The sequence below is a fragment of the Mus pahari genome, chromosome 8, assembly GCF_900095145.1.
Source record: "Mus pahari chromosome 8, PAHARI_EIJ_v1.1, whole genome shotgun sequence".
Taxonomy (NCBI): Eukaryota; Metazoa; Chordata; class Mammalia; order Rodentia; family Muridae; genus Mus; species Mus pahari.
The window spans coordinates 69,074,001-69,098,102 of record NC_034597.1 but is presented as its reverse complement, the minus strand read 5'-3'; the positions used below and the strand labels follow the sequence as shown (position 1 = coordinate 69,098,102).

Genomic DNA, 24,102 nt, shown 5'->3' with positions numbered 1-24,102 from the left:
CTAAAAGTCCTCCTTGTACTAATGAACAAGGAGGTAGTAACACCTGTAGTATTTAATAGAACTGAAAGTAATATACATATACTTATTTTAATAAGAAGGCTAGTGTCTGTCTGCCTGTCTGTCCGTCTGTCATTGATTATATCATACTAGGAAATTGAACCTCGGGGTTTCAGCTAGTACTAGACAAGTGCTCTACGACTGAGTCACGGTCTCAGCTTGAATTTATTTATTTATTTTTTTTCTAGCAGGACATTCCTGGCAGGGGATCGAAGGCCGAAAGGTGCAAGGTTATGTAGGCTTGGCACCGAAGGGAAGGGAAGGGCAGATTCAGAGGGTGAAGAAAGAGCCAGGCTGGAAGCGGCTTGCCAGAGACTGGTGAAAGAGCTTGGCAGGAGAGACAGAGTGGGAGCGAATGCTTTACCTTCCAGGGCCTGTGCTTGTGAGGGGAAAACAGTGTTGTGTAACCACACACAAGTGACGAGAAAGAAAATTAAAAAAAAAAAAAAAAAAAGCATGCCACGATACACTAAGTTCCAAACTTACAATGAAGACAGACTTCTTTTTTAAAAACTCTTTTTTATTTTTATTCATGTGTATGTATGCATGTGTCTATGTGAATGTTTTCCACATGTATGCAGGAGAGGGCAACATATAATTGTTGGTTAAATAAGAGGGGTAGAAAATCTACTATCCTTTTAATTTCACGATCTACAAATAGTGGTTGCTGTACACATTGACAAATGAAATGGTCACCACACACATTTTTACAGTGGTATCTCCACAATGCTACCTGTGAGGATCTGAGTGTAAAATGCCACCCTCCCCCAGCTCCATGCCTCTGGCTTATGTGTTTGAACCCTGGTTTTCTGGCCACTGTTTTGGGAGACTATGGAAATTTGGGGGTGGAGGGTCTGGCTGGTGTGTGTGAGTTACCAGAGGTGAGCGTTTCAGAGTTGTAGCCTGACATCCTGCCTCCACCCCAACCTCCACCCCCGTCTCCTTTTCCGGGAGACAGGGTCTCACTGTGTAGCTCTGACTGGGTCTCACTGTGTAGCACTGGCTGGCACTGGACTCACGGAGATCCACCTGCCTCTGCCTCCTGCGTGCTGGGATCACAGGCGTCGACACCTCTCCTGGCTCAGTTCTCTGTTTTCTGCTGTGCTGAGATAGGAACAAGCTGTAAATTCCTGCTGACAATGGTCTCGCTGCCATGGAGGGAGGTACTGTAGTTGCGTGGCATGACTTTATCTGCCACGACGAACTGCATCCTCAGCGGAGCCCAAACCAACCTCTCCTCCCTTGTAGGTATTCTTCCAGCAGTGACTGAGTGACTTACATACTTCATAGGTATGGCCACAGAGGCATTTGTTTACGAACAAGACAGGCTGGCTACAAAGCAGGCTCCCTGGCTCCCGTCCTCGGAGTGTAGTCAGCTCTCCTGCCCAGGTTGTGCCTGAACAGTTCCTAAGACAGTCTACAGTTTTCCCACGCGGCCTTTCTGCAGTGTTAGATGAATTCCAGTCTTCACTCCTGGGAAGGCCAAGCGCTGTGATTGGTTCCGGCTCCATGGAGGCGGATGCAAGTGAGCTTCTTGAGACCATCCCCCCCACCCCCACTTCCCCCAACCCTCCCCCCACCCCCACCCCCTTCCCCCACCCCCGCACTGATCTCCATAGTGGCTTTACCGGTTTGCACCCCACCAGCAATGAATGAGTGTTCCCAAGCCCACATCCCCACCTTTGTGGCTGCCCTTTGTTTATTGATCTTGGCCATTCTGACAGAGAAGGTGAAATCTCAGAGTAGCTTCAATTTTCATTTCCCTGCCATCCAAGGATCTCAACTGGTTCTCAACGACTTGTGATTCATCTTTTCAGAGCTCTGTTTAGATGAGGATTTATTTTCATTACATGCCCTTAGCCAGTTTGATTAGTACTGTTTGTTGAAGACGCTGTCTTTTCTCCAGTGTGTTTTTGGATTCTTTGGAAAAATCAGGTGCCTGTAGGTGGATGGAGTTAAGTCTGGGTCTTGAATTTTGTTCCCCTGACGAACGTGTCTATTTTAATGCCAGCATCATGCTGTTTTAACTACTAGAGCTCTGTAGTGTAATCTGGGATGATGGTGCTTCTGTGGGAGCAGGCTTCAAGTCTAATCAGGAAGTGGTTAGTTATCCCGAAGCAGGAGATACTTCTGCTTGGCAGGTTAGAACTGCAACATGCAGAGGGCCCATCTCCGTGTAATATCATTGGTGCCTTCTCTTCAGAAAAGGCAGCTTAATTATGATGTCAGTGCCATGTAGAGTAAGAGCTGCTGTCACACATGGTATGAGGATGAAGTAGAGAAACAGGTGAGGAGGTGATTCCGTCCTCGGGTCGGGAAGCCTTTCCAGGCAGCCATAGTGTAGCATCACAGGTGAGAGCGTCAGGTTTCAAGATAGACAAATTAAAGGAGGAGATTTACAGCAAGAGGAGCCTGGGATCACAGGTAAGAGGCTGGAGAGTATCACACCCAGTATCACGCCCAGTTTCACACCCAGTATCACACCCAGTCCTTTCTGATGCCTGTGGGGGTGTGGACTTGGTACTGCAGGCAGCAAAGGCATAAAATAGTCAGGGTTTCATTTTAGAAAGTTATCTTAATGACCCTGGGAAGGGTGAAGTAGGTCATTTGTGTCTTCATGAAATAGTGCCTGTATAAGAAATAAAGATCCATTTGTGACTTCTTGGTCCTTAAAAACAAAAACTTTCAATTATATATCGTATCTAGCTCTTCATTATCTTAAGCAGAACTTTACAAAAATTCCAATACATGCACTCCTCCAATCTGAATTTCTCAATGATTTATTCTTAGGATAAATTAGATGTTTATAGTGTCTTAACACTGTCTACCCCCGAGGATTCTAGGACTCTACCACGAGTGACTTGAGAGGCTTCAGCAGGGTGCTACTCCCTGAGCACCATTCCTTCTGTCTCATTCAGTCGCAACCGAAGGATTGACAGGCCTGTCTCCTTAAAGTGTCTGGAAGTGAGGCTGTAACCGAGGGATATGGCTGTTCAGGGTGAAAGGTAAATAATTTGTATTCGGAAAGAAACAGTTACTAATCTAGGGCCACAGCCACCCTGCCGAGCCTGCCCTCGAGTGGCCTCCACAGCGGCCCTGTCTGGTCTGAAAGGCAGCCCTGTGAGAGATGCCTGGTGGTGAGTGTTTAGGCTTGGACTGGAGAGAGAGATAGCTCTTGTCTGCCACTGTGGTTTTGCTCTCTCTCCTATTACCAGTTTTAAAATAGATATGGACGCCGCCCCTTTTCAAGAATATTTAGCCAAGGGAGTTATTATTCCAGTGGCTTTTTGGACTGTTAGCTGCATCTAAAAATATTTTTTATTTTGGTAATAAAAAAATCACAGATCATAAAATTTGCCACCTTAACATGTCCAGGTACACATTTCAGAGAAGTTCAGTGTACACTGCCTAGCAATATGACATTATTTAGTTATTTGGTAGTTTTATACATGAATCTTGGTTCTTCTCTCTTCCCCATCCATTCTTGTCTTCCCCCTCCTCTCTACTGGTCCTCTTCATGACGTTTGATTTTGCTGTGTGACTCATGTTCAATCAGCCATCAATGTGCCTGTTAGATCTGGTTAATCATTGGAGCATGGTTATCAGTGGCTATGCAACTGGAAGGCATTAATTCTCTCCGAGCCCTGAATTTGTTCATAAGAAATGCTTAAGCAGTAGGGTAGGATCCTCCACCCCCGGGATTCTCCTCTATCTTTGTACAAAGCAGTCTTTTTGCTTGTATACTAATACTTCATACTCTTTTCAGAGAGTTTAAAAAAAAATTCACCTTTTATTTATGTTGAAATAAGCTATACAAAATCAATTTTCTTCACTAAAGTGACAACAATAATTCCCATTGTTATTTCTAAATGAGCCAGGAAGCGTTTATTTTTGTACATTTTGCTTTCAAATCAAGACAAGGCTGTATCTTCTATCATGAACAAAGGAGAAAACATGCAAATCCTTTGGTTTTGTGGATGTCCTCTGACGGGTGAACCGTGAAGCAGAACACGTGTCTACTGAAAAGCGTATGAAACATGCCAGCAGCTCAGTGGTAGACTGAGCTTCCCATCTTAGGCATAAATGCTGAGTCAACATTTCTTTAAAGACTGACAGACCCTAAATCACCCACTGGAGACTTCATAAGTGTAGTCATTGATGCTCTCTTCCCTTATGCCTTATCATTGTTCTGTTGCTGTGAAGAGACACCATCGACCACAGCAACTGTTACAAAAGAAAGCATTTAGTTAGGGCTGACTTACAGTCCATTACCATCATATCATCATGGTAGAAGTCATAGTGTCACACGGGCATGGGGCTGGAGAAGCAGCTGAGAGCTACAACCTGACCCACAAGCAGAGAGGAGAGAGAGAGAGAGAGAGAGAGAGAGAGAGAGAGAGAGAGAGAGAGAGAAAGAGGAGGGGAGGAGGGGCAGCCCAGGCTTGACATGGGCTTTTGAAACCTCAGAGCCATCCCCACACCCCCAGAGACACAGGTCCTTCAACAAGGCCATACCTGCCCATCCTTCTAATCCTTTCAAATAGTGCCACTCCTTGATGACTCAAATACAATAGCCTACAGGGCCATTCTTATTCAAATCACCACACTACTGTAGTGAATAATACCTTTCTTCCCACATTCCCTCTTAACCTTTTTATGGCTCCATCCTTTTGCAAGTCATACTTACACTCCCTAAGGCGCCAAGCCATGAAATAGAATAGATCAAAGCTGGAAACTGTTGTTCAGCAATTGTAGGCTATTAAGGTATAAGTAAGATCCTCCATGGTCTCAAACTAAAATCAGATTACGCAGAAGGCCCCACATGACAATTTATTTATTTATTTATTTATTTTATTTACTTTATTTATTTATTTATATTTATGAACTAAAATCAGATAACCCAGAAGGTCCCACATGACCAATTACTATGTAAAATAAGCCAGGACAAATAGGAAATGGAGAATGAAATGTTATGGGGTTTTTGTTGTTGTTGTTTTATTTTGTGTGGATGTGCATGTAGTTCAGAAGTAGGTGGAGGAGAGCTGTTTGCTCTCCAGGTTTTCATGGAAGAGAGGGCAGAGTAGGTAGGTTCTTGATGAGAGGCGATAGGTCTTTGCATTTGGGTTTTAGGTTTTTAGCAGAAATTACATATGCAGTTTGGTTGACTGAAGGGAAAGGCTAAGAGATGGAAGAAGATACAGTAGGTGGGAGAGTGTGAGGGGATGTGTGCCTCGAGGTATCATGTGACCTGCCACATCATGTGACCTGTCATGTCACATGACCTGTTAGATCACCTGACCTGTTTCAGCTTGGCATTCTGCTTCCTTAAGGGAGGATCTCTTTATGCTTTATAACGTTCTGTTCAGGTCCTGGGAGAGCTTTTGAGATGATCCACCTTGCTGGTGCAACACAAGGAAGGTCCACATCAGAATGTAGGCTGATCGGGTCTGTGAGCATGGTAACCCCAGTGCGTGGTCACCACTTCTCTGAGCTTGGCATGCTGGCTTCTGAGAGCAGATCAGAGCTGTTCCTGGGAGATCTTGACTTCTGAGGGCAGTGTCGGTTTTCACCTGCCCATTGTAGTGTGTTAGCCTTTCCACTGCCCCCCCCCATAGGAATGTACGCCTGGGACTGAGTCCCGCCCCCAGACCCCACTCTCCCTCCAGCCAGCCACATTCTGACCTGTTTTCTGCCTTTAGCTGCCTGAGATGAAGTCTCCTGGCTTTGCGGAGGTCGAGCATGTCCCGTAGCCGTTTCAGACATTTCACTAGGGCTTTGCACTTACAGTAAGAGGCAGGTCCCCTCTCGAGGCTGCCAGATCCTGTCTCCCATCTCCTGAACCTTCATGCCTTGATCCTTTCTGTCTGCCCCAGCTGTTATTTGTCCTGACAGCGGCTGCCGAACACTTATTTACCTTTTCCAAGAAGCTCTTAGAATTCATGTCTGGAAAATGCTGTCTGAACTTAATAGCATAATGATATCATCATAATAACACTTGCTGCCGCTCACCAAGACTTTCTGTAGCCCAGATACTGTGCTAAGTGTTCTCCACTTGTTATTGTTTCATGAACCTAGAAGCAACAAGCTTGTAAAATTGGTATCGTTCTGGCCTTTTATTTTGGATAGAAAATGTGGCCATAAAGAAGTAGAGTGACCTAGATCCGTACTGTTAGTGTGTCATAGAGCCTGGCTTGAAATCTGGCTGATTTTAGACCTGTTTCTCTGGTACTGAAGTTTCAGAAGTATTCTGTTACCATTAAATTGCAGTGATTTCCCAGCGGACACTTAGAGCACACTGCAGTGTGGACATCTGACTGAAAATCAAAGTAAACATTAACATGACCTCATTACTTTACCGAGCAAGAAAGTTTTCTTGGGTTTTCTAGCTCATTGATAATGTAAGGCGTTCTTATAAAGCTTGCAAATCAACCCTGACATTGGACAAGGTTTCATCTCAGCCATTCATAATGACTTCCTTAGCATGTGGGAGCTAAGTTCTAGGGATTTAAGATACCCCCATGTACAGTCAGTGGGGCAATGTAGACCTTTGGTTCTCTGCATTGCTTTTGCCTTGGAGGCCCACTGTAGCATTGTTATTCTTGTTTGAATTCAGAATACATGTGAGCCACTCATTCTGGACCCCTTCTCAGTGGGTCTCTTGAAGACTCTTGTGATGTGTCTCCTCAGGACAGTTTTTTTTTCCAGACCACTAATTTTATTTTTCTTTATTTTTATTCCCCCCCCCCCAGATATTTTCTTTATTTACATTTCAAATGTTATCCCCTTTCCTGGTTTCCCCTCTGAAAACTCCCTATCCCATCCTCCCTTCCTCTGCTCACCAACCCACCCACTCCTGCTTCCCTGTCCTGGCATTCCCCTACACTGGGGCATCTAGCCTTCTCAAAACCAAAGGCTTCTCCTTTGGTCCAACAAGGCCATCCTCTGCTACATATGCGGTTGGAGCCATAAGTGTGTACTCTTTGGTTGGTGGTTTGGTCCCTGGGAGCTCTGGGGGTTACTGGTTGGTTCATATTGTTGTTCCTCCTATGGGGCTGCAAGCTCCTTCAGCTCCTTGGGTCCTTTCTCCAGCTCCTCCATTGGGGACCCTGTCCTCAGTCCAGTGGACAGGACATTCCACCTTCCTCTTCCTTTCTTATTTTATTCCAATTACAGTGAAACATTACATTTTCATTACATAAAATAAACCATGGGTCTTTATATTTTCATATAGATCTTAAATTAGATTGGGGAACATGTTTTGTGGGGTATGATTACAGTGGGGAAACACAGAGAACAAGAACACACTGCAGTCTCAAACTGGTGATCTTTGAGATGGATCTCACTGAGCTCAAGGCTTGAAGGGGCCTGGGCTTAGTGGTGTGCTGTTGTAATCCCAGAGTTGGGAGGCAGAGACAGAAGGGCCTCTGGGGCTCGCTGGCCAACCAGGCTAGTCTGTGTGGTGCACTCCAGGCCAGTGAGATGGAGGAAGGCTCCTGAAGAATGTCATTTGGCTTCTGCATTCATGTGCACACATGCACATACATGTGCACACAAAAACATGTATCAGGACGGATGTGAGCATCATCCCCTAGACCAAAGACTTGAAGGGAGTGCAAGGGTTAACCAGATGGCTCTCTGAAGGACAAGCAGGACAGGCCCAGACAGTAGCTATACCCACGCCTGAACCATGCTTTCCCAAGGAAAAGCAAAAGGGTGATTGTGAATGGAGGGGCCCAAGACAGAGCCGGAGACCTGGTGCATGTGGTTAGAGAAGTTCAAGCATTTTACTGCAGACAATGGAAGAGAAATGACATTTCACAAAGCACTGAGCAGAATCCAGTCCAGAGTCACAGAGGTCCGCCTACCCCTTCCAGACACATCTCCTGCTGCCCCCGTTGGAAACACTTCCATGCATTTGTCATAGAATGCTCTCTGAAGAGTCCCCAGGTGTCTGTGCTGTCTTATGCCTGTGTGAATCTGCTGTGACACAATCCCTGGGGAGAACAGTTGAAAGAAGGAAAGGTCTTATTTTGGTTCACAAGTTTTAGAAGTTTTGGCCAGTGGTCATCAGGGCCCATTGCTTGAGTCCTGTGGTGAGATGGAGCATTGTGGAAAGGAGCACGTGGCGGAGCCAAGAGACACAGAGGCTGAGAGAAGTTGGGGACAAAATGTATCCGTTTGCTAGCCCACCTTCTCCCAATGAATGACCCAATGTTCCCAGGTAGGCTCCATTCTTCCGACTCCTAATGGCTCAGGAACAGATCAATGGATTGGTCAAGTTCAGCCCTAATGATTGATGTCTGTCCCAATCACGGCTGCACTGGCGACCAAGCCTTCAGTGTGTGAGCCTTTCGGGGACATGTCAGATCCCAGCCTCTCTACCTTTGCATACCCAACACATGCTGATCTTGTTGTTTAAAGCCTTATGTGAGGCTTCCTCAGGGAGGGCATCCTTGATTCGCACTTGGGTTTGCCAATGCTTTCTCCTCTGGGCTACCACATGCAGTGCTTTGTATCTGTGTTGGCTGTGAGAACATCTAACAAGCACCTGCCCAGTATTTCCTGGCAATAAACCCTTTGTCCAAATGAGTATGAGGTCATTAAAGTCTTGTCTGAGTTCATCAGTTGCCTGTACTGAAGCTAGGCATTAAACATATTTCTCGCTTCAGAGGTCATTTGCCTTAATAATCAACTTATGACGTAGCACCTCTAACAGCCTCGCTGTATGTAAGCTGTGTGAAAGTCACTCTCCTGCAGATGTCGGTTTGTGTGCATGTGACTTTTAAATTGTCTACAGATTCTTTTGTTAAATTAATTAAGTTTTTTCTTTGACAGTTTCATTGATGGATGCTGGCTATTCTTACCCCTACGTTCTTTATCTCCTTCTTAACTAAGCCCTCTCTTCCAGCAAGTCTCTCCCTCACATTCATTTGTTTTGTTTTGTGACACTGTCCGGCAGAGCCCGGTGGACTCCCCAGGGGGTACACAGCTGAAGATGGTGTCTCTTGGTCTTCCAGAAGCTGTCAGTAGCCAATTCTACCTGTAAATAATCTTTGAGAACTATGTCAAAATCACTTTGATTTTCTGGTACTTTATGGACATTTTCTTGATCGACCTGTGATGTGAACAAAATATTCAAATATTCTCTCTTGTCATTTGTAAGATGTGAGCTCCGGTGTGCAGAATGCTAATGAGCTTGGGTCACTGATTCTGAACGGAATCCGGTTTGGGGTTGCATCTTCATCTTGTTATGTTTCTGTTTTGTCTCCAGACAAGTATTAAGGAGGGACAACTGCTGAAGCAAACCAGCTCTTTCCAGAGGTGGAAGAAGAGATACTTCAAGCTTCGCGGCCGTACACTTTACTACGCGAAAGACTCCAAGGTAAGTCAAGAGGACTGCTCTCAAGCACTGCATGTCATGACTGTTCTAAAGCCTTGGTTGTACCAGCTGCTTTTGTCTTGGATTCTCATTACAGTCTAACTGTCCTCATAGTGGATTATAAATGCGGTCATCTTGCACCCCACCACAAGGGGGAGCTATCGAGTCAGTCCTAGTCTTGAGAGATACTTTTATAGGAACCTAGTCTAATATTGTTTGATTCCCCCTTTTTCTTCTATATAATTAAAATAACTTATAAACAACTTAAAATAAATTCAAAACATTGTTTTTTTGTTCCCTTTCCTCCTTTTAAATTTTTTTCTGATTATAAGAGAGCAAGGGTTGCTTCAGCTGTTATGAATTTACATTCTGGGGTCAGATATAAGCTCAGAACCCAACGTATGCACAATTCACAGTGTGCTTGTGGTTACTGTGTGCTGCTGAGAGAAAGCTTTAGATTATGCATGCCGAGCGCTTTGAGAATCCCGGGGATAAAGCATCCCTTCATTATGGTAGCAGTTAAGAGTATAAACCACATTTTAATAAAATTGAGACAAAATAATTTTTATGTAAAAGTTAATGAAACAATAATATAGTTAGGAGGAAAGATACATATTAAAACTGATATTTTAATGTTGTCTGAAAAGTAGACATCAGGATGCCAGAGAACCAATCATTTCTAGTTTTAAAAAAATGTATGTTCCTGATATAATCAGTAGAGTCATTAGTAGAAGCTGAAAACCAACCAGTCAAGAAACCTAATTGTTAGTCCATGGAACAGCGGTAGAGGGAATAGCTGAATACTTACATTAAAGTCATAACAAAATAATCTTATTTTAAAAGTCTGATGTTGACTCTTGTCCCCGGTCCGGCTCCATCGTGTCTTTGCACATTCCCCTGTAGAAACATCAACTTCTTGGTTGCCTGTGGCTTGGGCCGTATGTCCAGTCAAGTGGCCCTCAGATAGTCACATGTGTGAGATGACAAGTGTTTTCTGCTGAGAAGATCGTTGGTGACTTTCCATAGCGTTGCCTTCTTACTCCAGGCCTCCGTGTCAAAGAGTCTATCTTGCAGTGCAGTGAGCTTTGGGAGAGTGGGAGCTATCAGAAAAAGGGGAGAGATGTTCCTCTGCAGCCTTGGGGGTGAACTCTTACCCACCCTGTGCTGCAAGTTCACTGGCTTGAAAGTTGAGCAGTGGCTATTTACTTGTATTTACTAATCACTAATTTAATTTTTCAAAAAGTCTTTTTTTTCCTCCCTGGATCTTTTGCACTGACACTTTTTGATCAAAGTAATGCTTAAGAGTTTGAACAAAACAGACGGGGTCTGTTTGCTGAGCACAATCACCATCCTGTTTAGACACCGTTGAGTAGACAAGGACAACAAGGGCCAAAGCATGCAGTGCACCACCAAGATCTGAGCCAGGCTAGTTCTCCGTCCATACTCAGCAAACCTGTGGACCACACACTTGTGGGGGTGTGTGTCCCTCAGTTTCTGCTCCACACCCATGGCAAACAGGCCTTCAGAGGACACCAATCAGTTATGTGGAAGCTGCATGGCTTCATAGAGCAGCCATGTTTCATGGTTTCAGTTGTTGTCCTTGAGACAAAGTCGTGCAATGTCCCGAAGTCAACACTCTTTTTTTTTTTTTTTTTGGTTTTTCGAGACAGGGTTTCTCTGTATAGCCCTAGCTGTCCTGGAACTCACTCTGTAGACCAGGCTGGCCTCGAACTCAGAAATCCACCTGCCTCTGCCTCCTGAGTGCTGGGATTAAAGGCACCACAACAACTGGCTAAGTCACATTTTTGATTCCCAGTTCTTGCTGTCCCCTTTTGTAGTCCTGGGCTGAGAGTGAGAGCCTCCTGAGGAGCTGGGAGCTGGCCTCCTGCATAATGTGTTTGTGTTCTTGTCTGTCAACAGTCCTTGATATTTGATGAAGTTGACCTCTCAGATGCCAGTGTCGCGGAAGCAAGCACAAAAAATGCCAACAACAGCTTTACGGTAGGTATGGTTCTGTCCCCGTTCAAGGCCTTTTTCTAAGCATGCGCAGATACTCAGTCCAGTCCTTATCGACGAAATCAATTCTGATAAATATGCTTTATATCCTAAGATACAATGAACTTTGATAAATATGTTTTATATTCTAATACCAAATATATGATCAGCTATTGGCTCAGTAAACTTGCATCTAAATATCTTTCAAATATATATTTTTGATATTTAAAATATATTCATACATAACACACACACAGTAACTCATATCTATAATCCTAACACGTGGGAGGCCAAGGTACAGCCTGGGCTACACAGTGAGACTGTTTTAAACAGACAGACGGACAGACAGACAGACGGACAAGATTTGTTTTCCTTTTCGCTCTTTAACTTGTGGGTTTTTAAACGTTCTTACGTCCCTTGATCGTTCACTTAACTCTGATGTTCTCAGGTACTTGAAACCTTTGCTGCTTATCTGCAGTCTTAAAGAACACTTTCCCCCCTTACCCACACTTCAGCTGCTGCTGCAGGCAGTGGCTGGAGTTCTTCCCTCTCCTCCCCACTTAGGTAACTCATCAGGGGACTCTTGAAGTGGGTCCTTCTGTTCCAGCCTCTTTTTCTAATGAAAAATTGCATTGATTCAAGGACTAGCTTGTTCGCCGTCACCTGCAAATTCTGTCTCCCACTCAGTCATTCGATCTTGTACGGTCCCTCTCAGTGTTCTGTTGCTGGTCTTCCACACCCTGTCCTGCAGCCTGCATGCGGTGTAGCTCCTGCCCCGCTGGCTGCATGCTGGGCCTCCTGGGCCTCTGCTTTCCTGCTCCCCCTGACTGTGCCTGATGAAATCCTTCCTCTTGCCCCATCCATTCTTCTGCGTCTTTCATTTACAAAACCAAAATATAAAATGACTTCCTGTTATATCACCAGTATTTATGATAAGCAGTGAAATCTTCAAAATTGGTATATATATATATATATATATATATATATATGTGTGTGTGTGTGTGTGTGTGTAAATATATTTGCATATGTAAATCTCCCTCTAGATTTTCCTTAGTTCAGGGAGCCGCTCTGGCTCTTCACGCAGTGACACACTTTTTAGCTCCCCTGTGATACACTGCTTTTGCTAAGTCATCACACCTACCCATACTTCCAGCCCTCACACCGGGAAATCTCCGCCACTGACCCTAGTGTCTGGTGGTTAGGTGCACGGAGCACAGGGCAGCCAGGTGAGCAAACAGAAAGGAGTGTGACAGAGGTGAGCACTGGCGAGGAGGTGAGCCAGGAGAGGAAGCGAGTGGATTCGGATTCTGTCTTATTGATTTATGGGCACATGGGATAATTCATAGTGTAAACAGTGCTTTGACACTCCTTCTCCCCAGGGAGAGTTGAGTTGGAGAAGAGGAAAGCCAAGAATAGAATCCTGGGAAAATGTTAGAATATAAGGTTTGACCAGAAACTGAGCGAAAGCTTTCTTAAGTGAAGAAGTAGCATCGCCCAGGCGCTGATGTCATAAGAACCGAGCGTCAGACAGTTTCAAGATGGACGTTGCTAAATGTCAGGTGCTGTGGAGAGGGTAGGTCCGGGAGGGATCGAGAGGTGACTCGAATTTGTGAGCTTGGGGCTTGTGTGGTCACGTGGCTGTGGGTGGTTTTCAGGGCAGGGCGGTGGCGTGCGTTAGACTGTTAGTGTGCAGTGGGGCAGCAGGCTTTTTCCCGGGGCTTGGCCGTTAGGAGCCGGGGAGCGTTTGGGTGCTGAGAGCATTGTGGTTGCTCCTTCTCACTGTGCTTTGAAACCGGACTTGGAGTGTGTTTATGTGAAGATCGGAAGGAGCTGTTAGATGTGGCAGGATTGCTGAGGGAGCTGATGGGTCTAAGAGGCAGTGTGTGGCTGAGCACAGAGCCGGGGAGGGGGCAGGCAGGGGCAGCAAGCATGTGTATTTCAAGCCCAGATAGTACCATTTTCTCGGTGAAGCCGAAGACAGGGTTGTGTGGCTGTGAGTGGGAGTCCCGGAAGGCTTAGAATAGCTTCTGCGGAGAGACGGCATGGAAAGAGAGCATCGGGGGCCTGTGAACTATGTCCACTAAAGACTGGCTTTAGTAATGTCTGTACTCTGTGCTTATAGAATCATCCAATTAATTGAGAGCAAGCAAATGGATAGGTCCAGAGCGGTGGTTTACAAGGCCTTGCGGCAGAGGGGAGAAGGAAATGCAGGGTGCTGGAAGCCTCTGCTGCTTATAACTTCTCCTCCTCCCTACGCTCCATGTTCAAGGCTAAAAGACTAGAAGGCAGAGATAGCTCGGATATTATCCAAGCAGGCGCCAGGAAACGGGAGGAGTGTAACTCCTATAACCTCTCTTCGCGTGCCTGCCATTCAGTCTACCCTTCCTGAGACCATTGCGTGGCGGTGGCTTTCTCCCTGAGGTTCTCGAAATCCCACCGCGTCTCCAGTTCTTCTGCTTCTTTCATTTACAAAATATAAATCGACTTCCCGTTATATTGGCATTTATGATAAGCAGAAAAATTCAGAAATGGAGATTATATCTATATGAACTTGCATATGCAAATCTTCCATATTTACCTCCAACGTTGAAATGCTGCTTAATATCCAACTTAGGGTAGGCTAGGCTGAGATAGAACTGCCTAGCTAGTCCTACCAGTGGAGCTAGCCATTTGGTTTCCTCTAGGAGTGAGCAAAGGATCTGTTTGTCTGTCTGTCTGTCTGTCTATCTATCTATTTATCTATCTATCCTACACAGAGCTAGAGTTAACCTGAAAGAAGGAACCAAAATTTACAGTGCAGTGGTTAGAATGATTTCAGGTGTGGTCTGGGGCTTAGAACAGATCCAGACAGAAGGAATAGAAAGGCCTGGGTCTGGAAGGATTGTGCAAATCACTTGTGCAACGCTGCCTTGCCCTCAGCTGCTCTTGTCTATCCCTGTTATGAACAGAACTTGCCCGAGCCTGCCCTTCATACAGGTAAGTCTGTGGTTTTATCATGACCTCCCCGAGGGCAGGGACTATGTCTACCTTTGTACTTCAAAGAACTTTTTACTCGTGAGTGTTTGTTGGTTTTGATCAAAGTTTCTGTCAGCTTGAGAAGACATAGTGGCTTGGATATTTCATCAGCCAACTGTTCTTTCTGAAGTTCGTTAGGCTAGCAATGTAGAGGCTGGAAAGGGAGATAGATGGCTTAGCGCTGTACTATAATAGAAACTTGGTAGAACTTTCCACAGCATAAAATGGAGCAAAAAGCATGTTTTCAAGTGGTAATTGACAACGGTCCTGCTTAAATATTTACATACCCTGTCTTCCTAGATCATCTTGACTGCTCCTGACACCGCTATTTTAGCTGGTTCATGTCAGAGGTTAATGGCGTAACATGATGGGATTGCAGCTAAAGACGCTGGGAGGGGCCAAACTCTGCCCTCCCTGAAGTCCCTGAGGGTCAGATATTGACAAGAAATGGTGGTACACGGACAATCTATAAATAGTTGGTGGAAAATAGAAAACTTATGCTTTGCTTGAAAAGGAATGCTCAACTCTGCAAAGATGGCTTCTACAGTGAGTGTCCCACAGAGCAGTGTTCTGCTGGCTTACCCTTGAGACAGCTCAGCGTCACTGCTGTGGTCAGGATCTGTGAGTTCTATGAGTTCAAGACTACAGCCGGGGGATTGTGGGTATGGTTTAAGACCTGTGTATCCTGTGGGTCGTGTGTTACACAGTCTCCAATCCATACCTTCCTTTCCTACTCTGGGCATTAAGGATGTTTTTTCAGTCGTCTATATCATCATGGGCGTTACATCAGTTTTCTGCTGCTGTCTATTGGACTGTCATGGCTACAGTACCTTTAAAAAAAATGCCCATCGATCTGACAGTCCCTGGGCTGTGAAGCTTGGCTGGATTCCTCTTCCCCAAGTCTCACGGTTGACAAATTAAAAAATTTGTAGATGAATTTTTAAAGACTTACTCATTGTTTTTAATTACACTTCCTTATCTGTGTAGGGGAGGATAGGTGTGTGTGCATAGTCACGGGTATATGGATCTCAGAGGACCACACTTAGGAGCTGATTCTCTCCTTCCATCATAAGTTCTGGGGACTGGACCCAGGTCATCATGTTTGACTGCCTTTCCCAATGCACCACCACACGAGCCCCATACACCAGTCTTTGATGGTCTTAAATTGGGCTTCTTTTGTTAGAGGTTTATGAGTGGGTTTTAAGGCAGGCAACCGCTAAACCCTACAAATACTGAAAGCACCTTCCTGTGACTTCAGGTGGTGGTCCTGCCACCAGGGACGAGGAAGAGACACTCGCAGATATCCTTACTGTTAAATGAATAAATGAGGTTGGCATTCGTTAAGTTATTCTAGTTTAAGTTCTGCTGTGGTGGGCAGAGCTTCTGTAGCCATGCCATCTTTGGCAGAGCAGCCTGGGTTTAATGGGAAGGAGAAGTGTCCTGGGAGTTTGTTTCTGAAGTGGTTGCTTTGTTTATCCTGGCTTCCTCTCAGTTGACAACGTTGAGCTGTCTCTCTCTGAAGAGGGACATCACATCCTTTGAACCCAAGGTGTCAGTTTGCTTTCATCCAGTAATATTTCAATATTTAATCCTGAAGAAAACCGTCTTTTTCCCACGTGATCTGTGGAAGAATGTCATGTCATGTCATGTCATGTCATGTCATGTCATGTCATGTCATGTAAAAGGTATCTGGATAACCGCCCAATGAAGGATTCCTTAGCTAAACAAGTCACTTACCCTATTTAATAACATGGATTCTTGTTCTATAAGCTTTATACCTGACATGTCATTTAATTTTTTATACCAGTCCAATGAAGCAATACTACCGTAGGCTTTGCTATATAGGCAAGAAACAGAGAAGCCAGCCTCTAAACCATGGAACCCTTGTAGGGTATGTCGCCTCATACTATACTCTTGGCCACTCTACTGACTTCCTTATTTGGTCATTTAAATATATGTGGCGATGATAGTGATCCTCTCGTTGCTCTCCTGTGTTCAGTTGTCTTTTCCGCATCAACTCAGTGAGAATCTTAGGCTACACTACCCGCTGAACAGGACACACATGCTGGTCAGAGTACAAGTCTAGAATATTGCAGTACATTCTGAGGGTTGGATCTTAAAGAGAAATGTAGAAGACATTCCAAAACTGCCTGGGAGTCTTGGGGTTGGATGGCATTAAGGACTTTTTTTTTTTAATTAAAAAAATGGGATGTAAATTGAATAATAATAAATAATAATAAGAAGAATAGAATGAAGAAGAAGAAGAAGAAGAAGAAGAGGAGGAGGAGGAGGAGGAGGAGGAGGAGGAGGAGAGCAGGAGAGCAGGAGGAGGAGGGAATATGGGCAACATGGGCCCAGCAGGTAACAGGCCTTTTCACGTAAAACTGGCAAGTTGAATTCAGTCTTAAGAGTTCACGTAAAAGATGGGAGGATAGAACTGACTCTACAGGGGTGTCCTCTGACTTCCATACATACACCCGATGATGATGATGATGATGACGACAACGACAACGATGATGTTATTTTTAAGTTTTAAAGTTTCAAAATACTTGAGGAATTATTATGTAGGAGAGGCAGTGATTGGTTTGTGTGGTTGCATCCACAGAGAGTTGACTTCAACTCACCGTAAAAAGAACTTTCTAACTAGAATCATCTAATAGAACAGGCCCGTTATGAGGTAAGGACCTTGCCCATTGTTAAAACTCCACAGTTCTCTTCTTCCTTGTCAGCAGAAAGGGGCTTTCAGAATCTCCAGGACAGGCCCAGGTCCAGAGCTGAGATGAACTTCACAAGGTTGGATGATGAAGAGCTGTGTAAATGTGGGGCTCTTGTTGGTTTGGGATAGTCAAGGCAGCATGGACTGAAATGACTGTTGAAGTGCCCTCACCCCTTACCACAGGCTATGTCCTGATCCCACGCAGCAAGAACGCAGTGAGCTTCCTTCGAGAAGGCTTTGAGGAGTCAGTGACCTGGTGTCTGTGTGGGGGCAATAAGATGCTAATGGAAACAAATTCCCTTCTGGCTTCAAATACTCTGATTTCGCTGACTCCCCAACCCTGGCGCTTGGCACAGAGGGGAAAGCTAGTGCATATTTGCCAACTGAATGCACAAATGAATAATATTTATAAACTTATTTATTTCTTCGGGTAAGCAATAGCCTTTCATGTTTTAGCATAGGTACAGAATTTCTCTATTTCCCTCTATGATCTTTGGGGTTTTGTAATATCTCTGTAAATATTGAATCTTCATGAAATTTTATATTACATATGGTGACTCAGATTATTTTTAAACCAGGAAGTCTCACAGATGTGATTCATTGCAGTGGTCTCAGCTTTGATGCCATATTAGAATCCTAATAGTAAGCCAGCCTAATTATCTTATATCTATTTTGATTAAAATATTTTATGGTACTTTAAAATGGTTCCGTGCTAACCTACAACTTAGAAGCTGAGGCAGGAGTGTAGCCATGAATTTGAGGCTTGTCTAGGCTACAGCAGCAGCCTTCTTTTCCTCCTGAAAAAAGAACTTTTTAATCACTGGGCCTGTTGCCAGGGTTTTATGAGGCTGGTGTCCTAAGTGTGCTTTAGTTGGAGGCATTTTGTGAAGACCAACAGGGCATTTCTGTCCAGATGAAGTTTCTCATACCTTAGTGGACTGTTTTAGAGGGCTGACCCCCCCCCCCCCCCCGCGTTGTTGTCACATTGCAGCGCCTCGTGAAGGGTAGCCTGCCACACAGCCTTCTCCGCCTTGGGACAAATGATAAATCTATTTCCTGTGGGTGTTTCATGTTCAAGGCCCTTCATATGCTTCAAATATGTGGCCATGAGCTGATGACATCACACTCACCACAGCCCCCAATTGGCCCTTGTAAATGGACAGAGGTAAACATTAAGAACCATCATTTCCCTGTAGAACTACACGGGAGCTGGTTAGGGTTTCTGTCTCAGCAGCCACAACCTGTGTAGCCAAAGGACTGCTCAGGGTCATACGTGGAGGTCATACGTGGACGCATTCTCCAAGGAAGGGCTCCGTGGTTTTCTTGAACTTCAGTGCATGTGTCTAGATGAAGGGCTTAGTGAAAGACACTTTGGCCCATATTCCTGTAGGTGAGCTCTGATTTCTGATAACTATTTGCTGTCCAGACTGAAGGGCTCTTTAAAGGACTATATCTTGCCTCATGTCAGTGCCTGGACTAGGAGCCTAAGAAGGGCCAGTGAGTTACTGGCCAGAGTGACAGTCTTAAAAATAGAATGTTAAGTATCTGGATGTGTCTAAAGGAGACAAGCTAGGTGATAGTCATCGGATTGAAGCAGCAGGACTCTGAGCTGCGGAGGCCTTGTGTCCTGTGGCACGTGCTCTGAGGAACAGAGCACATCTCAGACCACAGATGATAGCTTCACTGGATAACTTAAAGTATCAACCTTTAGGTTTTAAACATGTATCTTAAGAATTATGTTTTATGTTGAATGTTAAAAAGTAAAACAGTGCTGAGGAAAGCCTGTTATTTTACAAGATCTCAGCAGTTGGAGGTATTTATTATACAGCGGCAGACAATGCCTTGGGTTCTGCAGGGTCCGGTGTGTGAAGCGTGATGAGTAGCGAGTATGGCGCCGCTTTTCCTTTTTATATCTCACCTCATTGCCTCAGTAAGCCCCGGGGAACGCTCCTCCTTCCTGTAAGCAGGTTAGAGGAGCTGAGAGGTTCAGACAGCTTACTCGGGGTAAATTTTTGTAGCCACCCAATAGCATAATTAATAGTTAAATTGTGAGTGTTTTCCTTGAGAATGGATTGCATACTAGAATTTTCAGGGTCATTGGATAGTAGTAACTTGGTAAAGGTCTGCTTTTTAGAAATTATTTCCTGTGTCTGAACATTTCCTGGCACGTATGTGTGCACACCACATGCATGCCTGGTACCCGTGGGTACCAGAAGAGGGTGTCCAGTCCCTTGGAACTGTAGTTACTGATTGTTGTGAGCTGCCACACCGGTACTTGGAGCTGAACCTTCACAAGAACAGCCGATGCGCCTCAGTGCGGGACGCTTTCTCCTGCTCCAAGGAGCACCTCTGTTAATAGGATGTGTTCTAATCTGTCCATTCATGGCGAAGCTTCATCATCCATTAAAGCACGGAGAGCACAGATGTGGAACAGTGAACCAGTTAGCAATGATTAGAACGCTTGCTTATTGATTAACATTGATTCATATGCTGGCTGCTAGGCTAATTATTTTTATTAGACAACTGGGGAGTCACTCGGTGTCTTAGGGAGTAATCCAGCTTTCTGATAAAGTCGCTAAGTTAGATGTTACCAGGAAGAGGTTTTTCCGTGGAGAAGTTGTTGCCTTCTTCATTTTTGTGTCTTGGACTCAGTTGCTACTTGGCTAAGGCCACATCTTGACTCATGATGACAGAGATGGTTCAGGACAGGGGACAGCCTGGTCTTCAGTGGGCCAGTGAGATTCAAAGCCCATGGATAGCAGAGAGGTTGAGTGATGGCCAGCTGGGGACTTTACCTTCTCACTGGTTTCAGCAGTTAAGACCTGCTGGTGGGTGAATTAAGTGGGTTGGACAGTCCTGAAAGCCAATCAGGGTTGAGAGGGGAGGGTCCACCAGCCCTCCCTGGGCACTCAGAAGCTTCGATACACTGCCAGGGAACTCTATGCCAAAGGCAGTGTTTTTGTTTTGAGGGAAAACAGACGAGTAGCAGAACTTCTAAGATAGGATAGAAGAGAGACATCCTTGCCTATCAGATGTCTGAAACAGTTGTCCCTAAAAATGGAGTTTCCCTGGGAATCTTAGGCTGGCAGACAGACTGCCGAAGCCTGGGACCAGCCAGAGGAGGATCTTATCTGTAAGAAAGAGATTTCACACACACTTCTGACAACTTGTCAGACCACTTGCAGGAGAGACAGGAGCCAACGCAACGAGAGAGGGTGAGGCCACACTGTGGCCAAGACTGCTTAGTTCCGTCTCTGTCTCATCTTTGCTTTAACCTAAATCACATTTTGAGACCCCAGAGATGGACTTCAGGAGTTCTGGAACTCCTTTGCTTCCTCCCAGTGTGGCCATGTCCTCTTTTTGCTCTTCAGATAAGTAAGCCCCAGACTCCCCGTCCCCTCCTTCCCAGTGCTGGGATTACAGGGGCCTGTTTTCCATCTCAGCTTCTATGTGAGCACTGGGGATAGATTTTCGGCCCCCTAAGCTTGCTTGGCAAGCTTTCTACTGACTGAAGCATCTTTCCAGTTATGTTCTGGTTTCTGTGCAAGCCTTATTAATTTTCTTTGTCAGAGTCCCGTCAATAAGTCAATGTTTCATGGTGACTGGACAGTTGCAGGGCCCTGTTTGTTGGGACAATTGTGCTGTCTGCAGAGCAGTTGTGACTTCTTGGAGCCTTTGTAGCTTTTCATATTACTGTACTTAACAAGCTTTTCGTGACTGAGTAGAGTTTTGTAGAGTAGAGTAGATTCGTGGGTAGAGTTAGGTTCACTAGCAAGAACCGAAGGTGTTATTCTCAAAGTGATTGGAGGGAAATCTCTGAAAGAGTCAAACCTGGGGGTTAATGTAAACAGGACACACAGTTCACAGGAAAGAACGTAAAGAAATGGCTTCAGTCTTGCTCCAAGCCTTCACTGCTTCAGCCTATGTGGAATCATGATGGATAGTGAACCATGCTATGTGTGTTTGCTGAGGGATACATTACGTGGGCGTTGGCTTCACATTGTCACAGCAAAAGACTGGAAAGAACTCAGGTATGTCAATCAGAGACGATTGACTTATGAAAAACGTCACCACAGAATGCAGTGCATCCACAGCTGCAGCAGCTGTGCATGTAACAAGCTGAATCCTGCGCTTGATTCAGAGAGAAAAACTCAGACAGAGAGCAGCTAAGATCTCATAATACTACGGCATGCTTGCGTGTGCACGCGTTTTGGTGTATTTAAACTTCAAGAGAGCACATAGCTCTCATGTATAGATAGACGGTCTCCGGAGAGATACACAAAGAAGTTGACCGATGTTTGTTTTTAGGATGGCAAGTTGGTATCTGGGGCAGGCCTAAGCAGCAGACATTTCCATTCTAAAAGTATTTTGAATTTTCTCTCAAGAATCTTGTATTACCAACCTTCTCTGGCAGCTTCCTGTCTGATGCACTTGACAGGAGTTAGCAATTAGCTTGAGACGCACCTTGGGCAGTACTTCGAGGAGCCTGGCTGTCTACCACAGGAAGGAAGGAAAGAGCGGACAGGAGACCTGTGCAGAAAGACGTAAGGGCTTTGTCCCAAGTGAGGGGCAGTGAGGAGGAAGCTAATGCACAACTGGATTTAGAGTGTAAATTGTGCTTGAATCAAGGGTAGGTAATAGATATAAAAGCAGGTTTGCAGGAAGTGAAAACTGGATGGTGTGAATTTGAAGTAGTTGTAAGATCTCCTGGGAACATCAAGTAGGCAATTGGAGAGGTGTGTTCAACTCTATTAAAGTGATTTGGGGGTGTTATTTTCATGGCTTATTTTAAGTTTATAGCAAAGTCAAGTATCCTTAAGTTTGAGCACGGACTAATGGAAAATTTAAGTTTTAGGAGCGTCCCATTTTGTAGTGAGCAATACAAAGCAAAAATAATTATCCTGTTTTGAAATTTCCCATTGCATATGTGTACAAAGCCATTTACAGTTACAAACCCAAGAGCTTGTGCCAGGGGAACGAAGATAATGCATTCATTGTTCCAATCTTGGGCACAGTCTGAAAATACTAAGTGAATGGCCACACTTTTAATGTGCCCATTAACTAATACCACTAATTTACAGTGGGTGTGTCTGCAAGAACCTATGTAAGTAATTCCTGGAACATTGTGACCCTCGGCATTGCAATTAATGCAGAAGATTCCATTTCTCACACACACTGTAAAACCCCCAACGCCATGCCATATGAGATTGTGTACCTTGTAGCTATTTTGTTCCCTGCGGGTACCTGGTTTGCAGTGACCTGTTTATTAGTGAATGAAGCTATGATTATGATCATTGTGTTTAATTTTTGCCAGAGGTTTTCTTATGATTTTATTGTTCATCTTTAAAGAGCACACATATCGATAGGGCTGAGATGCTACTGCACAGTAGCTGCAGTTACTATCATTGTGCACGGTACATATGTAAAGGTGCCTCAGTGTGTGTGTGAGTGTGTGTGTGTGCGTGCGCGCACGCATGAGCACGCATGTGTGTACATCAGAGGACATCAATGATTGGCTGCCATTCCTCAGGTTGTACATACCAGGTTGTTTTTTGAAACAGTCTCTTACTAACTGGGAGACCATCAGGTATATTGGGCTGCCTGGCCAGAAAGTCTGGGGAATTTGCCCATTTCCACCTTACAGGTCTGGAGTTATAAGTACACAGCACCATGCCTGACTTTGGGATCTGCAGAATCAAGCTCAGGTCCTCTTGCTTGCAGGGCCAGCACTTTCCCACCTGAATGGCCTCCCCAGTATCCCACCATTATTATTTCTGAAAAAGAGAGTGGTGTGTACGACGTGCCCGTGTGTCCAGACTGAGCAGCATGGTCTTTCCCATTCTTTTGTGTCTGGTGGCTACAAAGGTAGGGAGAATTTAGTTCAAACCCAGTACATGGCCTTTGGTGACTTCTAAACCTTGGTTTAGCACTTTAGAGTCATGCAAGGAAAACGGATTGCTACTTTCTTCATTATGCCAGTACAATGAGGATATATTCCTGGCCTGGTACAATTATTCCATAAATAGCTACTCATGATATGCAGACTCACAAAATTATACACACTAACACTATCTAAACCTGCGACTCTGTCCCATGCCATTAATTCTGACACTAAGATCCTCCTCCTTTCTAGCGAACGCCGAGACCCTAATGGAATCTTCCAGGCACAGCAGCCTGTCTGCATCCCAGCTCACATCTTCTCACGCCTTTCCCACTGTTGAAGGAAATTTTATTTTTATGCTATTTTTAAAGTTTAAATAAAAAACTAGTTTTTAGTACTTAATATTTTGTGGAAATACTAGGGGGGAGGGGAAAGGAGCGGAGGAAGGAGAGAGGAGACTGTGAGGGAATGTATATTAGTAGTGAGAGAGCACCAAATCCATGTCTATTTTTCTTCAGGGAAATTGGCATTAGAATTTGTTATCATTAAGGCAGTTAAGAAATAACTCTAGCTGGGCAGTGGTGGCGCACGCCTCTAATCCCAGCACTTGGGAGGCAGAGGCAGAGTGAGTTTCTGGACAGCCAGGGTGTACTGGCTAATTCTGAGTCAACTTGACACAGGCTGGAGTTATCACAGAGAAAGGAGATTCAGTTGGGGAAATGCCTCCATGAGATCCCGCTGTAAGGCATTCTCTCAATTAGTGATCAAGGGGGGAGGGCCCCTTGTGGGTGGTGCCATCTCTGGGCTGGTAGTCTTGGTTCTATAAGAGAGCGGGCTGAGCAAGCCAGTGGAAGCAAGGCAGCAAAGAACATCCCTCCATGGCTTCTGCATCAGCTCCTGCTTTTTGACCTGTTTGAGTTCCAGTCCTGACTTCCTTTGGTGATGAACAGCAGTATGGAAGTGTAAGCCGAATAAACCCTTTCCTCCCCAACTTGCTTCTTGGTCATGATGTTTGTGCAGGAATAGAAACCCTGACTAAGACACAGGGCTACAGAGTGA

At 44.9% G+C, this 24,102-nt stretch overlaps 1 protein-coding gene across 5 annotated transcripts in view; it reads left to right on the top strand.

Moving 5' to 3' along the window:
- Dgkh (diacylglycerol kinase eta) overlaps positions 1-24,102 on the top strand; it is a 169,453-nt gene that overhangs the window by 63,409 nt on the left and 81,942 nt on the right. For 3 of the 5 annotated variants that reach the window (XM_021203180.2, XM_029541438.1, XM_021203179.2), the window contains exons 3-4: positions 9,329-9,439; positions 11,357-11,437. In XM_021203180.2, the coding sequence (XP_021058839.2) occupies positions 9,329-9,439; positions 11,357-11,437 (192 nt within the window). Of the gene's footprint in view, positions 1-9,328; positions 9,440-11,356; positions 11,438-12,549; positions 12,658-12,940; positions 13,005-24,102 lie in introns of those variants that run through there. The other 2 variants (XM_029541440.1, XM_029541439.1) reach the window with 2 other exon arrangements.